Genomic DNA, 17,799 nt, shown 5'->3' with positions numbered 1-17,799 from the left:
TTAACACACACATACACACACCTGCTATCAAAGCACACACAACACATCATGTTTTTTTTTTTGTTTTTTTTGTTTTTTGCATGCACAGAGACAAGAGAGTCCCCTTCCCAGAAACTTTCCAGTTTCCATTGCTCTCAATAAGGGATTCTCAATAATTAGCTAGGATCAAAACCAAAGAATCCGTCCACTGAGACTTCAGCTGCTATGCACAGTCCCCCCCCGCCATCTGTGCAACATGACACATAAAAGCTACAACATATTTCCTGGTGTGACGGTTAGGGGCCTGGAATTAAAATAAGTAGTGTGTAATGGCATGTCACATGGGTTGTGTAGGGTGGGTTGATGTATGTAGAAGATCAAACCCATCAATATTAGCAAAAAAAAAAAAAAAAACAACAACAGGACTTAGTTAATAATTTTGATGTCTATTGGGAAATCATATGTCAAACTTTCAAATTGTTTTTGTTTAATAATTCACTATCAAAAATAAACACAAGATTTGTGAAGTTATCCAAAACCACACCAAATGGTTTTTTTTTTTTTTCTTGTGCCAGAAAAGTGTGAATATTAGCATCGGCAAATCTGTTGCAAATTGTGACTTAAAATTTAATTTGTTATTTTTGTGAATGATTGTTTGTGTGACTTTTTTCATGCAACCAACTCTGCTCCTGGCCTTAACCAAGGTATGTGAAGGTTCAGGTTTTAAACTAGGGTGCAACCAGTCTTTTGCGTATCCAGCAGAATAGTAAGAAGGTTAATACGGTACATCCAACACACCTACCACGCTATAAAATGCTAGAACTGGGAGAGAGTGCTTGAAGTCTCACTCCCAGACTCCTGTGTGTGCTCTGCGATGATATATTCTGTAAAGTTTTAATCAACAAATGGAATGCATGTTATTTGACTCTTGATCAGTTCAGTAAAAATCATATCCACCCTCTACAATCATGCTAGTGGTAAAGCAGCTAACTTCCAGAGGTGTGCCGAAGAAGCTTTAGAAATCAGGCAAACAAAAAGGTTAATGGTACATTTTATTTAATCTACACTATTCAGGATCAGTAAGGTTTTACCAAAATACTTTTGGTTCATCTCATTGTACACTGTTAATATTTGTGACATATTTATTAAGAATTTTCCATAGTTAACGAAAACATTTCTATATTGTGGAAAGGGTGAGCCATTGGAAGTAGATAAATGCAGAAAAAGACCAAGGAATCACACATATTGTCATTTTCCATTGTCCTTGTTTAACCTGACTACATTCATACCTGTGATTTAATGTGATTTCTCACCAGCGAAGTGTAACAGACATTATCCAGGTGTTTCTCTTACAAATATAAACTGATGAGCAACTTTTTTTGTATTTAGATGCCTTATGTCCCCAGAGGCACCTACATACAGACATTGTTTTGGTAGGGCAGATTACATCCACCCACCTGCTTATCCTTGCAGAGTCGCGAGGGGAGCAGGTGCCTTTCTCCAGAGGTCATTTAGCAAGAAGCAGGGTACTGGGTAGATTTTATCTTTAATGCATCATTTTTACAGCAAAAGAGCAAGACAAATGTAAGAACTGGGATTTAATCCTAGTGGTTGCTGTATCTAAAAATAGTTTGATTTTACAATAATGTTTGGAGAGAGGTTTTATGATTTTCTTTGATACAAAGCTGTAAATAATTTAGGTTTTAATCCAAAAAACCTTTCCTTTTCAAACAAAATCCAAATAATTTCTGTGTTGTTTTTAAGTTTTACAAGCAAGCAATCTCTGTGAGAATGTACGATGCTTGCACCAGATCTTAGCAGTAAATCTGACAAAAAGGACAGCTGGCGGACAGACTCCTCACCTAGATCTGCAGTCACACCATCAAACAGAACTTAAATTAAGAGTTTAGCTAAAATCTCATTATTACTAGCAGTAATGTCTTCTAATTCTTCCAGTATTGCTAGTTCTGCTGATTGTTTTGAGCTGAGACCATATTTACTTTCAGCAATTACTGTTTTTCTAAGAATTTTCCAGTCTACCATTAAACAGTTTTTCTGGAGAATTGTGGGAACAGGATCTGCAGTTGCAAAATTGATGTTTATCTCATTATTTCTACAGTGGGATTATTTTCATTTTATTAAAAATGTTTTACAAAAACATGTTAAATGCATCACTGAAGCACCATGACACACTCCTCTCTGAAAGAAAAGACACCCCCTCAGGCTTGAAAAGTGACATAATTTCTGAACAAACTTCTGAAAGACACGCCTCGCATCAAGTCTTTCACTTCTTGGATTCTTTGCAGTGTTTTCAAAGGCTATTTGAAAATCGGGCTTTCTGTAATTTTCAGCTTCTTATCATATTTCCATGCTGATGTACCGTATTTGACTGCCAAAACTGCTCATTAAAGCAGATGAGTATTTTAAAGAGGTGATGCAACCCTAAGCAACCCTCGCAGATGTGCACATGCCTGACTCAGCCGCAGCGCTGGCCGAGAGCGCCCTCTGCTGGAACAACATATCTGTTGTTTTTGTCGTTTGGAAAAACCTTTCACAATACAATTATTTTGTTAATGCAATGAAAAATGGAGACAAACTGTTTTCTTCTTTTAATCTGGTTTATTGACATGTGTATAGTGATTGTCTGTGCACCGGACAATTACAGAAAAACATGATATAAAATAATACAAAATAGCTGTACATAAGATATATTCGAAGGAATGCATTATTTGTGAGGTTTTCTGCTGTATTAGACATGTAAGCTACTCACCTGCCTACATTAAGGAGAGTTTAGTTGAGGAAGTTGAGGCTTTGCCATCTGGAACAAGGATCAATTGATAAACATGATAACAAACCAGCTATATTTGTGAAGAGCTTATGATACTGTATCACGGGTGGTATAAAATACTGTGCATGAGGTTTGCACAAAAACTAAGATCTAAAGGAAATCGAGAAAATAACACATGAACATCTATAAACCCAGGAAGACTAAACATAACCAAATATTACAGAAGAGAAGAGAAAAAGGCACAAACAAAAAGCAAAATGAGGGTGCTGCAACAGTTCATCCATCCACATGCCATTGCTGTTACAGATTTTGTAAATATATGAGCAAAATTCATTGAGGTCGACACAATTCATAAAGAGCAGCTGATAGCTGGCCTTGCCTGTTGCCTGTTTCTTTCTCTTTCTTTATTACCAGCACCCTCCACACCTATTGGCAAACTTATTGGTATAGATGGGTAGAAAACCTTCAAATAAATCCACAAAAGTAATAGGCGGCTTCTTTAGTTAAGTCTCCATAGCAACAACTTAATTTAAGGATTTACAGTTTTACCAGAGGTGCCAATAACAGAGGATGGCGCTGTATAAAGACCTGTATGTACCAGACCTTTGGTGATCATGACCAGTGCGGTGCAGTATAGTTTAGAGTGCCACATAGGCTAAAATGTTCAATTTAAAAGTACTTTTATGCCACAAAACGTTTCATTTCTATTCAATCAAAAAGCAAAAATAATTTATTGTGATTTCATTTTTATTTTTACCTGCTTAAATATAAACTTAACAGGCAATATAATGAAATAAACAAAGTGTTCTGATTTTTGTAAATCCTTGACCAGAAACGTGAAAAGGGCAAAAAAAAAAAAAAAGAAAAGGCACAAAAATTTCCCAGATTTTTGGGTCAATTGTTTTGTATTTTCTTGGGCTAGGTATTATTTTCAGTCTGTTCTCTGCAACAAGAACGGGAAATTGGCAGCAGGCTGCACTTTGCACAACCCTTCCTTAGATCTGAGATAGTCAGGAGATACAAGTCCGAGTTACTTTCATTATAATGGCGAAGGTATAGTCCAGCTTTGGACATCCTAGTGCTTGATGCCTTCATAAACTGGATCGGTTCGATTTATACATCATGAGCCGTAAGCCAATTACATACAGAATATGGGGTGCGTACTTCTTGGGAAAATTACAGGTGAGAAATACTTTTTAAAAAATGTACCAGTTTTTCATAAATGAATTATGGTAGAGCAGTTTTACATAAACTCACCTCTCTAGGTCACATCACACCACTGGTCATGCCTTCTTAACCTTAAACAGCTGCGTCGCGTTGAATATTTTCAAAAATCTTCTGACTTAACATATTCAGTAGGCTTGCCCCGCTAGCTACGAGTCTGAGATCACTATTCCTGAGCTACTGTTATTATCACAACATCACTTATCCACCACACAATAAATCCTGCATTCAGGCTTCAAATGGAAAAAACGTCACATTCCGAAAACAGTATGCGTCTAAGTATTTTAGGATGTGTTTCACGGCTGAATGTAAACATACTCCAAGTCGATCAACTGATTATTGGAAAATATTAGCATAGTAGCACAAGAGGTGTCATTTACGAAGTTATATCAAGTATTGTGTTTTTTTTTGTTTTTTTTTTGTGCGACTCTTTTAAACTTATTTTTCCCTTGAAACGACAGCACAAAACAAGAAAAGAAGCGTGTTTAAACTGAAGACTTGGAAGACAACGTTACTTGTGAAATCTTCGCTCAGCGTGAGTAACGAGTTCGCGAACCACCGTGCAAAATTTCTTTTTTTTTTTTTAATGAAGTGTCCCTGTGGTGTAAATACCGTATGTGTATGTTCAGCACATGCAAGCTGGACAACGTTCCCATGTACAACTAAATGTCTTCCACACTTGAGGCTATTATTGAAATCACCACACCTTTTCAAGCTAGTTCACCAAGCTACACCATAATATTCAGTTACAAAAATAGTATCACAATATAGACCGTTCAGTATGAGCACCAGCGAAGGCTAAACATAGCCCGAGTATTTGGCTACATTCATTGTCTGGGCAATGTTCTCTGGTAGCAGTGTGGAAGTGGACACAGTGTTGGCAACGTCTTCTCATTCACGGGCTCTCCTAATCTACCACACAGTTATAGCTGGGCACAACCTGCTCACACTATATAGGAATAATTAACTAAACTGACTGCAAATAGAAAAATAGTTTGATTTTATTTCTTTTTTTTTTTTTTTTAAACACTGAACATCTAAAAGAATCCCTCCCACTTCCCCAAAATAAACGCCCTCCCCCTTTCTTAACAAAATAGTTTTCTTTGAATCAAAAGTTTTTCTTTTTGAGGTCATACAAGAACAAAGCGTCCCGACCCTCCGTCACACCAACATGGACCCTGTTAGAAGAAGTTCAGTAACCTGAGGCGTGTTTAAAACAGAAGCGGTGGTCTGAGGTTCACACATGTTGGAAGATGATGAGGACACCACACATCATCTGGTGAACTGAACACACCTCTAATTGAGCTCCAAACCTGGAAACCTTTCCCCTCGTGCTTCTAGGAACAGCCGACCTAACACCTGGCTGAACATGAGCTTATCTCTGTAAGTGCAATTATTGCTTTGGAGAGTTGTGAACTGAAGTTAACCCAGTTTTATTCCCTGCCTTTGTTTATCCTCATTTTGCTTCATAATTAGGGTTACTTTATAGTTCCTTGCACAAGTATTAACACCCCTTAAACTTTTACACAGATTGCCAGGTTACAACCACAAGCTCCATTGTACTTCATTGGGATTCAATGTGATGGACCAGCGCGAAGCTGTGCCAGATTTAGAAGTGGACGGTAGAGCATGGGTGGTTTTTACTTTGTACAACAACCATCCGCTGCAGTTAAAGCTGCAGCTCTGTTGGGTTGAGGTCTTTATTTTGACAGGCCCATTTTAACACATGCACATGTTCTGATGGAAACCACTACGTAGGACCTCTACGTATTTACCCTGCTGCCTCTGGTATTTTTTCATGCATGAAACGAACATATTTAGCTCCATCCATCTTCCATCAACTCCTGACAGGTCTTCACTGGAAAAAAAAATAAAGTCGCCGCCACCAAGTTTCACCGTGTGAATGATGCATTCAGGTTTATTCATTTATTTTAGGGCTGCAACTAACAATTATTTTGCTAATCAATTAATCTGTCGACTATTTTTTTGATTAATCAATAAATAATCTGATAGCTAAAGGTGCTTAATAGGAGATTCTTTTACAGAATTTGAATCAGGTGAAGCTAAAACTATGCTAGTTGAGGAGTTCTGGACCGCGTATATTTACAGACAGAGAAGGTTTTCATCTTAAATACTTAATGTATTTATTTGTTGTACAATTTTGTCCTAAGTTCTGCTCTGAGTGGGTTGTTCTTTCAGCAAATGGCATATTTTAGAGTCCATAAACTAAATAAATTGACGATTTTTTTCAGTAATCAATTAATCAGCATTAGTCCGATTCATTGTTTCAGTCCTAATTTATTTATTCATTTATGTTTCTCTTTGACTCATAGCTTTTTGTTTGAAGGTTTTCTGAGGCAGGGCGTGAAGAAAACATTTACCATTTTGATTCTTCTTCCACTCCCTAATTATACATTACTTTGTGCTGGTCTGTCACATAAAATCCCATTTTGTAAAATGACAAAACGTAAGGAAGTTTAAGGCGTGTGAACACTTTTGAAAGGCGCCGTATATAACACTCACTCTGGCGATTGAGAGGTCACCATGGGGTTTCGTTTACAGGAGTATCTGTGCATAGATTTAACAGTAATAGGATTTGTGAAGACAAATGTGGAGAACAACGTGCACAATTTCATAGATATATATCTCTCCTTAATGGATAGGTTGAATGTTGCTTTGCCATGTTCATCAGCCTTTCGCTTCAGGCTGAAACATGGTGTTGAGATCAGTGATATATAAAGAGGGTGTCAGTAAAAAAAACTAGTGAAGATGGTAAAAGCAATCGAAGGCAATTAAGTTAAAATCAAGGTGAAGCTGAGACCATTTCGGTTAAAAGAAAAGGTTCGCTGGAATAACTGTGGCAACTTGTATAATATCAGCTGGAGAAGTGCTAGTGGACTCTCAACATACACATCTGCAGTTAACGCTGGAAAATCGACAGTCAAGGCCATTCATTTTGTATGTGCAAAAAAGCTACCTGTGATGTCACACTCTGTCATCCGAAGAGGACTAAGAGGGTGTTTGAACCTGATAAAGTGTATAGTTACAGTACAGTGGGGCTGAGTCATCTTATAATATTGAGAAAACGCATTTTTTAAAGGTCAAGCAGCATCACCTACGGTTCTGTTTAGGTTTCAATGTAACGAAAATCAGCGTACACTTTTTGTTAGTTTAGACTATCTTTGTGTTAGCACTGATTAGTCTGCCACGTCCTCTTAAAGCTCTGAAGGATAAACAAGGGGACGGATTCCTCAGCACCGAGCTACATTCTGTAACACAACGTTGGAGAGTAGAGATACTAAGAACGCGTAATAACAGCTATGCTCAACACCGATTGTTTTTTTTTTTTTTTACCTTTCCTTACTCATTTAACGTTTGCCACCCGAATGAAGCCCAGTAGCTTCCTGTTGTTGGGATAGTGGTTACTGAGGTGTGGTTAGTCGATGGGGCCCTGGAAGATGAGCCGTATCCAGCCGGGGGTGCTAAGGGCGGCGGAGCAGAAGGGGCAGACGGGCCTGAATGCGTGTGTCCCATGGGGCAGAGGGGTCTCGGCCCAGTATTTGGCTGTCCTCTCTGAGCAGACGTGGCCACACGGTACGAAAGCATGAGTGGGAGCTCCGGCGTCCACGTACACCGCAGGCTCAGAGCCCAGCCACAGCGGCACATAGGGACCCACACTTCTGCACAGTGGACATTCTCTGCGTATCGCGGAGCCCTCGCCCTCTCTCCGTTCCTCCTCTCTTTCGGATCTCTGGCCCCAGTCGTGGCGTCCGTGGACATGGCCGCAGGTGAGGTAGACCCAGGGCTGGCGCTCTTCAAGGCTGCAGTAACACATCAAGCCATTAACACTTTATGCACACATTACAATTCTGGCCACATTTATGGGCGCCCTGGTAAAAGTGTTAAAGAAATCCATCTTTTATTGCAGTAGCATAAGCTCATAATGAAAACTTCAGAAGAATCCAACCCATGCATTCTTTCAGTGTGTTAGGAATGTTAGGAAATAAGTGTTATAACAAAATCCAAGGGGGGCACAAATATTGTTATCCCTGGTGTTAATACTTTCTACAACCCTCTGTTGCAAACTGGCCAGCCTTCAGTGTTCTCAGTGGACACCTAACAAGGCTGGAGCATACATGAATATTTCTCTCTAGATGGTCCATAGTCCTGGGTCCACATGTGTCTATGCTGATCTGGCCATGTTTAGAGTTAATATCATACCGAAAGACCCAAGTAGACAAATATTTAGTCTACTGGCAAAGGTCAATAGATTTTTTTTTTTTTTAAATCTACTTGAATTTCAAAGAGTTCATTGAACTCTAACAAGGTTCCCTGGGTCTTTGGAAGAGAGACGGGCCCACAACTTTACAGGTCATCTAGTGTTTAACGGAGATGAGAGGTTTTTCCACATATTCATCCATCGTTTAATGACATACCCAGCAGGGAGTGTTGTTGCTGAAAATATCAATTGTAAAAACATGACAAGCATCTGATGTCGTCTCTGGTTCAGGAGTGGCCTGACACGAGGAAAGCGACATTTGCAGCCCATCTGTAGGATTCGTTTGTGTACAGTGACTCTTCATGTACTGACTCCAGCCTCAGTCCTCCCCAAGTTCTTTAATGTCATTTTAAAGCAATTTTGCGTGACAATCCGCTCAAGGCTGCGATTATCGGTGTTTATGCACCTTTTGCTATCACGCTTTTTCCGTCCACTCAACTTGCGACTTTCCCTTCCTGTGGAGAGTGTTAATGGCTGTCTGTTGCACAGCTGGCAAGTCAGCCTTAAAACAATTGTGTAGACGATAACATGAAATGTTTTCAATTATCTTATGAAATGTTCAACTTTTCTGAGACACTGAATTTTAGATTTTCATTACCTGTAAGATATATTTACCAAAATTGCAAGAAATAAAGGCTGGAAATATTTCGCTAGGTGTAAAGAATCAATAAACCATATGACTAATGATATTCTTATTTTTTATTTGTAACTGTATGTCACAGGAAAACGGAAAATCAAGGATTACGGATTAGTTTCTAAAAACTCTGAAAAAATTAAGTACAAAATAAGAAAATGCTTCAGGTATATTAAAAAGGATGGTTAGGGGTAGTAATAATTGTGCCAGAGAAGATTTTTGCTAAAAACATTTTTTCCTTAACATGTTTTGTGTTTGAATGTACTAAATGCTAGTAAATGTGTATCACACTAAATGAAGTGACCCACCTGTGGCTGCGTGGTAAACTCGGGAAGGCCAACGTGCTGAGACCTACAGGACACTGAGGACGGGACGCATTCAGTTCCTGACGAAGGGCCTCCAGGTGACGCAGAGTGGGAGCGCGCATGAGTCCTTCCCCTGTACGCCACAGCAGAGTGGCGCCACAAAGATCCACCAGGGAGCCATCACGCAATGCGCTGCTCTCCCCCTCTGCCTGTGAGTGACATACAGAGAGAGATACACTCGCAGTTGAACCCTAACAGGATCTATGGAACCAACTGTCAGCAACGTGACTCACCAGTTTGCCCCGACTGGGCCCAGAGCGTGTTTCTCGCAGCGCATAAACATCTCCACACACGGAGATCTCCCTCCACAGACCCTGCTTGGGGTCCTCTGGGAAACCTTCAGGGTGCATCACCAGCACCCCGTTGGTGGTGAGACCGTCCATGTGCCCATCGGGATTTTTCCATTTGGTTGCTTTCTCCTAGAATAGGTCAGTAACTAGAGTGCTGCTTTAGCATTTCCAAACAGAAAGATTTTCTTTGCATCTTTATGACACTCACCCCTAGAAAGATATTTTTGGATGAGTCAAAGCCTGCGGCGTAAATGCGTGCGGTGTAAGGTGGGTTGCGCTCACACACCACTCTGCAGGCAAACCGGGAGATAGTGCTGGGAGCGATGGAGGGGTCCTCTCCTTCCTTTCCCCCTCCAGAGGTGTCAGTCACCACAAAGTCAATGGGACCTTCTGTGGACCGTCCGATCTGCAGGAGGCGGCACAACGACAAAATTCACAGAGGTTTCATTGTAGTGTTAAAAAAACAAACATATGTCACCATTAAAGTTCATTTACATACACAGGTGGACGACATGGCTGTGGAATCGGTTTGTCAGTGGGCCAATAAATAATCTATTCTTGTTTCTGCTTGGGTCTCTGATGTTCACTGACACTTTTAAGCACTTCTTAATTCTTGAATAAAACTGGCAGTACAGTTCATCATCTGCAGGAAATAAGGCAAAGGACCAAAACCTTCAAGACAGAAATAGACTCTTTTTTAAAAAAGGCTGTTATTTTTAACACTGAATCGTCACCACTTTGAACTGAAATAATCTACCTCCTTTTCCATGACTTTGATGACATTATATAACAGAGTATTTGAATAGAAAGTAGCACATGATCACTGAGGTATGAAGAGGAGGACGTGTAAAAACAACGTGACTCTGTCTTATAGATTGTTTTATTTTGTGTCTGTTTACCTGGAACATGTCTGTACTGTTGTCATGGCAGTACTCCACCACCACAGTCTGGTTACGGGACAGTGTGAAAGAAATGCTGTGCTGCCCCCTGCTGTGCACCACCTGCAACATCAAAGCAGCAACAAGCAGCATAAATGCACTCATTTGTCTAGAACTTTTTTTTTTTTTTTTAATAAAGGCAACGCTTTCTGTGTGGTAAAAAAAAAAAAAAAAAGTTTTTTTTTTTTTTTTACCTGATAATGGTTTTTATTATCTATGTTCTATTGTCTATATTATCTACCCTCACCAGTAAATGTTGATAAAGAAATCAGAGACACTCATGTAGGAAGAATGATGCACGAGAGACGAAGTACAAACACATTTCTTCACGAGAACACATCCTTTATCTGACTGGAAAACAAAGATCAACCAACGATCAAGGACAGGACACCTTCAAGCTGTTTTCAGCGTGCACACGCGTACCTTGCTGTCCTGCGGTGTGTTGAGGATGTGCACAGCACTGGGTTTGACACCGTTGGCCTTCGCTCTTCGGTAAAGAGCGAAGCGGCTCTTTCTGCGCCCACGGTCTCCGCTCGGCAGAGAGCCATTGTACCTGTAGACGGACAAACAGGAGCAAATAATCAGAATACTGAAATAAATAGTTGTTTTTTTTTTCCAATCTGGGTTGGTTAAGGATACAAGAGAGGCCACACATACAGCCTATCCAGGTTCACTGAGCTTCACTGATCAATTATAATAGAGTTTCAAACATATTTGTAACTAAAACAAGTTTTCTTACCACATCTATTGTATGCAATGCTGCCGACGCTGAATAATCACGCAGATCCATGGAGGTATATTTTTCATTCCCTTGAAATGAATTAAACGGGACACACAGCTAGCACTTGGAATGAGTCATTCCGCTTGAACAGCAAACCAGGCCGCTTAAACACAGTCTCATTGCCAACATAATCATCAAGATGTGCTTCAACTGAAATTATGAACACAACTTTTGACTGATTAGTCATCTAAAAAGGGTTAGATTTTTGGCATGAAAGTTATATGTCATGATACGAGTAAATCTGTTGACAAATGAACCAGTCTGTTGTAATCTGAACCTTTTTTGAGTGTCATCATGGCATAATCTAAAGCGGTTCTCAAGTTTCTGCGTAAAACGTCATTTTCACAGTTTGGCTTCACACAGAAGGCAGTGTGCTACTTTCACTGATCAGCAGAATGTGGTCGTTATCAAAGCAACTTGAAAGAAACCCAGACTGTGGAAATAGACAGGATCTGTCCACATTGGCCCCTCAGATGTGAACACATACAGTGACTTGTGAAAGTATTCATGCTCCTTGCACCTTTTTCACACGTTGCCAACTACAATTTTCACTATTTTAGTAGGACTTAAAGCGATAGACACAAACACACAGCAGAGTATAACTGTGGAGTGGGAGGAAACTCATACATGTTCTCCTCACTTCTCCTTTAATAAACCTCAGAGGTTTATTAAAGAACATTAGTGAACAAACAGCAGCATGAACACCAAGTAACACAGCAGATGGGCAGAGATAATGCAAGGTAAGGATATTAAAAAATATCCTAAGGAAATAGAATGGCACAGCTAGAAAGCTATCAAGACAGGATCATCCATCGAAACTGACAAGCATGGCAAGGAAAGCATTAATCAGAGAAGCAGCCAGCCTGCCCCTGCTAACTCTGGAGGAGCTGCAGAGATCCACAGCACAAGTAGGAGAATGTGTCAAGAAGGTAAAACAATCAGTTATGCAATCCAGACATTTGGCCTCTGTAGACGTGTGCACATTTTTGGAAGAAAGCAATGTTTAAAGTTGTGCCCCGAGCCATGTAGGAGGACGTAGCAAAGGTTGCTCTGGTCAAATGACACTAAAGCATGTCCCGACTACACGTGACACTGAGGAAACCATCCCCACTAAAACACATGGTGGTGGCAGCATCATACTGTGGCGATGGTTTTGATCGTCAGGGACAGGGAAGCTGGTTGATGGGTAGATGGATGAGGCTAAATACAGGGCAAACCTGAGAGAAAACTAGTCAGAGGTTACAAAGGAGCTGAGACTGGGGCGGAGGTTCACTGTCCATCAGGGTAGTGACACTAAACATAGAACCAGAGTTCCACAAAGTTCGACATGAGAATTATAACTCATTTAAATACACATAAGTGAGCGTTGGAATTTGACTGAAATCACTTATTTTTAGAGCTATTGCAATAATGATTTTATCGTGTCAAGGAACTAAAAAAAAGCCCAGCTAAACACAAACATATGTCGCCAAATCAGTGGAAATACATGCAAAATGTTCTTATATTATCTGTCTATTGGCCAGACCAGTTACTTTAAAGTAAAGTAACTTTACCAGGACAAGCTACCAGTAATGTGGCATTGTTTAAACAAGGCATCTCATCAAGGAGCATGACTCAAAGCTAACCTGTGGTCTTCATGTCCAGGCCTGTCAGATCAAACTCATCTGGGTCAGGGTAAAACAGGACAAAGTTCTATAGGGTCTGAATATTAGACCAAAGATATGAAACAAGGCAGAATATAGGATACCACAATGAAAACGCTCTCAAACGAGAATGGAAATGTAGCAAGTAGAGACGGCATAAAAAGCAGCCAGAATCTAATTTGAATACCAGAACCAGTATCACAGAAATGGACAAAAAGCTGAAAAACAACAACAACAAACTGGGTTTGGATCCAGCTCCTCTGGGCACAACTGTGGACAATTCTGGCCTGCAATACACATGTGCACACATCGTAAAATATCGTATAAAATATTCACTCCTTCTGCCCCTCAACAAGGGGTTTATTTTTGTTGAGCGCGAGTCACTACAGACTGGAAGCCTGTTTCCGTAAAAGTGGACGCTCAGCAGAATACTGGAGAGCCGGAGGGGCGAGGGGACTGGGTGGGAAACAGAGGAATGCACCACCGCTTATGGATGAGAACACATGTGGAAGCTGATGTTTGCATGCTGACGAGTGTGGGTTGTGGGCGAGGTGGGTTTTGCTGGTCGTGGTGCATTGTATGCAGCGAGTGTTGGCAGGCTGCAGCTGCACACAGCACATGGCCTGCAGTGAGGCATACATCAACTGAACAGGGCATGTGATCTACGGGGCTGACCTCTCCAAGTAAAACCACACATGTACAAAACAGGCCTGGGAATAATGATATCAGACAGGAAGCAGAAGAAAGAAAAACATATTTTATTGGGGGCAGCTGTATGTTTGGGAACAGCTTATGAAGTCCTAACAAAACTGTACTTCCTGAGGAGGCTTAGGACCTTCAGTGTTTGCAGCAAGATGCTGCATATCTTCTGTAAGTCTGTTGTGGAGAGTGTGATCTCTTCTGCCATCATCTGCTGGGGTAGCAGCATCAGGGACTTAAAAAAGCTCAACAAGTTGATAAAAAAGGCTGGCTCTGTTCTGGGGACTCCTCTGGAACCTCTGGAGATCATTGTGGAAAGACGGATTCTTCATAAAATGAAGAACATTATGGAGAACCCTGAGCATCCTCTTCATGAGACTGTCCTACAACAACAGAGTGTCTTCAGTCAGATGCTTCTTCAGATCTGCTGTAAGACGGAGCGCTACAGGAGATCCTTCCTGCCCACAGCCATCAGCATCTACAACAAATCTGAAGAAACCTTCATAATGAGCTACAACAACATTTAATTTCCTTTTGGGATTAATGCAGTATTTTTGAATTTGAATATTGTAGGATTAGTTTTGTAGTAATATTAATAAATGTATTAGAAATGTTTCTTTTCTTGGCATAAGTAGACTATGATCACCAAATTAAAGCTTAGGTAAAAACAACAGGGTTTCACTGTATTTACACATTTAAAAAAAAAATGAAAATGCATAATATTATGTTATCACTTATTAGTTTTAAAAGTGTTACAAAATAAGAGTGATGGGTGGCGCTGCTACTGTGTTTCTTGTGCAGCCATGGGTGTAGGGGCAGTTACTGTGTAACTCCATGTTCCACACAGTCAGAGAAAAAACTCAGGTCATGCCCGTACCATTTGTTTTCTAGACCATTCTTGAACTGTAACTGGGTTTCATCTGTAGGTTCAACCAATCATGAAAGAAAACAATGCTTAAACAACTTCCAAAAATTTGAAGTGTGATAAAAGTCAAATATTTTGCCTCTTTCTCCCATCTGACCTAGCATAAATCTCTATTCTGGATTTCTCCTTACAGCTCTTGGACTTGTAAGGATTTATTCATGAGGACTGGAGTATCCTGCACTCAACACAGATTATTTAAAGCACAGTTTGTAAACATTAGTGCATTTATTATGTAGACTAAAAGATTATAACAGCTTTCATCTTTGGTTTAGCAGATTTAGCCAGTTAAAGAACCACAGGTCAATTTCAGCTTGGGCTTAAAGTTGTCTAGAGTCCAAAAAAGTAGTGACATCGCCTTTTAGTGATTTTGAAAAAGAGTGTGCATATAGTCAGTAAGCCACAATGCAAATTACTGAAAGTTAAAAATATTAATATCAAGTTAAGATGAGGAAAACTAGAAAATAGAAAAAAAGTTTCCATACTTATCCAGATCTGGAAAAGTCAAAGCAAAAGTCTAGAATTTTCAAGACCATGCAGGAACCTTGGTAGGAACCGTATGATGGCTAATTCTTGTGGTCTTGAACTCCCATCTAAGAACTAAGAACTTGGCCTATAAACACATCAATCAACAGCACTTTCATTCTCTTTTTTAGTTTAAGAAATCAGATAAAGGAAAGGAACATGCAGAGATGCATGAATGGAAATGATGTTCTTATCTGATTCAAATCTACTATCTGAGATCTATCTAAGAACTTGCAGCACATTTTTGGACTTTTATGTGTTTTAGTCCCTAAGAATAAATAAAAAAATCTACATTGGCAGGTCAGACCCTAAAGACCACTGGAAATTGGTACCAGTCAGCAAAAGCCTGATTTGTCCTTCTCTAGTTTTAAATGATGTCCTCAACGGTCACAGAGAGCCAACCTCGAACTGAAACAGGCTTTCACTTGTTACTTATTCTGATCTCAGTATGTAAAGGAGTGCTCTGTTCAAACGGACAGATAACAAGAGGAGGCAACTAATCGGTATTCTGATGCGAGCAACGACAGCCTCCTCTCTCTAGAGAAGAAGGCAACAGGCCATTAGGTCATGTATCTTTGGCTGACACAGGAAGCTCTGCATTGTGAGACAGAGGTGTGTGTACACCCATATACGATGGTGCATCTGAGTGTGTGTCCTGTTGTGGCATGCTGTGGAAGCTGGTGGCTGTCCTCAGCATATCCTGTCCTCAGCATATCCTGTCCACAGCGTGCATGTGTGCGCACTAGTGATGTGAAGGGGCTTTTCTCCTCCTCCTCCTCCGCCTTCACCCGCATGACTCGGACTGAGACGTTTTATTAATATTGAATGACTAGTTCCCAATAAATACATAAATATAAGTGAGGTGGATGTACATGTCAGACAATGGTTTGCTCCTCAGACCTACTTTTAGCAGTCATGGATCCAGGAGGATGACATCATTAGGATTTTCAGACTGCTCATCCCACCCCCACTACAACCATTGATGAATAAGCGGCTACATCCCGTAGTAGCCTTCTCATGTTTTACAGCAACAGCAGATTTTGCATCATTTAGAGTCAAATCTGTTATTCAAGAAAGCGCTGAGATATTATTTATAAATGCTGTTTGGTTTATTCGCTAAACCTACTTTATATCACTACTATGCTGTCAGAACCGACGGGCATGTGTGATACATGAGCGTAACTATGTTATTATAACACATCTGGTGTCGAAAAGCAATATTAAGAGCGATGCATTCTGAGTAAAACCGGATTTAAGACGTCGGATGATGGATTACTGGGTTAGTGGAGCTCCTACGCGTTTAATATGATTTGCCGCTGGAGCATTTTTCACAAACCGTTACGTGACACAGAGACTTACCCTAAAATGACCAGTTCTCCGTATTTCACCGGGTCTTTAACGGGCACATCATCGTCTCCGTCTTTTTTCGGCGAATTCATCAGACTGGACTCCTCCAATGAAGAAGAAAAAAACGAAAAGAAAGGAAAAAAAAAAAAGGATGAAAACCCTCGACTAGTGGCAAAATAGTGGGGAGATAATAAAACAATGCTAACACACTCGAAACTACACTTGGTTTGTGGTCTCATCAAAGTTTGGGCACAGTTGGGTAAAGTTTTCCCAGACGTCCCGGTGTTTGTTTTATCGTTTCAGTCCCATGAAAAAGCATCTTTTCTGGCGGTTAAGGCCAGTGGGAAGCCAGTTTGTATCGCGGTAAATCTGTTCAGTAGCATAGGGTACAACAACGGCTAACGGCAGGGTGTAAGACGTACCAACTTTTACAGGGGGAGACAACTCACAATATGCATTAATTATTTATAAACCAACGTTCTGTTTATGGGTTGTAGTTTCGCCTTTCTTTCAGCTTATTTAGATGCTATTTGCTCTTATGAATTAAAGAACGACACGATGGTATTTTAAAAGGTGAGTGAGGTGAAGAGCAAACGCCCCCTTCACAAGTCCAAATGGGTTCTTCCATCAGGAGAAGCTGGCTGAACTGATAGAATAAAATGAGGCGTTTGGAAATTCACAGGAAGTACCACTATATCAAGGCGTGTTGATGGATCCAGTGGTTTCTAAAGTGCTGGTGTACATGTTCTCTTAAGTAATATCAGAACATACAGTTGTAATGAGGTTGTGGCTCATAATACAGTCTGACGTAATGAGGTTCTAGGCGGATGGAGGCAGGATGTGGGTCAGCATTACTGGGCCCTACACAGAACCTCCCTTCGCTGCATTTCATGTGAGAGCTGAGAAAAACATGAACCAGCTTGAGGCTTTATACCTCTGTCCTTCTCTCCTCATGCATACTCACTCCACTCATGTTCAGTCACAAAGTGTAGTAAACTGTACCGTTGTAACCACATGAGGGCAGTGTAGAGGCAAAAGACATGGTTCAGTCTAATGAAATTAGTCGAGTCTATAATAGGTAAGCTACCAGGTCTAAAATTTGTTCTTTTTCACTTAAGTATTTCTTCACGCTGCTCCAGCTGTTTTGATGAGGCAAAAATAATGTTTCATATTTTTAGTACTGTGTTTTTTGTTTAGTTTTTTTGCTTTCACGTTCTATTACCTATTATTGTTATTAGTAGTAGTAGTATTAACGGGATAAATATAAACTTTTTTGTTACGTTTTTTAAATGTTATTGTTTCTGTCTTCTGCAGCAGATCTAAAATTATAATTACACAACGATTATAATTGTGTACATTAACATTTCTGTCATTTTTGTTATTAG

General features: G+C 40.1%; 1 protein-coding gene across 2 annotated transcripts; it reads right to left on the bottom strand.

The window, feature by feature from the left end:
- Window positions 1-2,576: 2,576 nt before the first annotated feature.
- LOC124882105 (E3 ubiquitin-protein ligase pellino homolog 2) lies at window positions 2,577-16,814 on the bottom strand. 2 transcript variants are annotated; one of them, XM_047388278.1, is made up of 8 exons: window positions 16,625-16,814; window positions 16,427-16,518; window positions 10,921-11,050; window positions 10,459-10,560; window positions 9,768-9,965; window positions 9,503-9,688; window positions 9,213-9,418; window positions 2,577-7,812 (listed from the first exon to the last, which is right to left on the bottom strand). In XM_047388278.1, the coding sequence occupies exons 2-8, from the start codon at window positions 16,504-16,506 to the stop codon at window positions 7,428-7,430; spliced, it is 1,287 nt and encodes a 428-aa protein (XP_047244234.1). In that variant the 5' UTR covers window positions 16,507-16,518; window positions 16,625-16,814; the 3' UTR covers window positions 2,577-7,427. The 2 variants fall into 2 exon arrangements, with proteins under 2 accessions (XP_047244234.1, XP_047244233.1); XM_047388277.1 differs by having other exon boundaries at window positions 16,427-16,814.
- Between the last annotated feature and the right edge of the window lie 985 nt (window positions 16,815-17,799).

The sequence above is a fragment of the Girardinichthys multiradiatus genome, chromosome 15, assembly GCF_021462225.1.
Source record: "Girardinichthys multiradiatus isolate DD_20200921_A chromosome 15, DD_fGirMul_XY1, whole genome shotgun sequence".
NCBI lineage: Eukaryota > Metazoa > Chordata > Actinopteri > Cyprinodontiformes > Goodeidae > Girardinichthys > Girardinichthys multiradiatus.
This window is presented reverse-complemented; position numbering and strand designations above follow the sequence as displayed.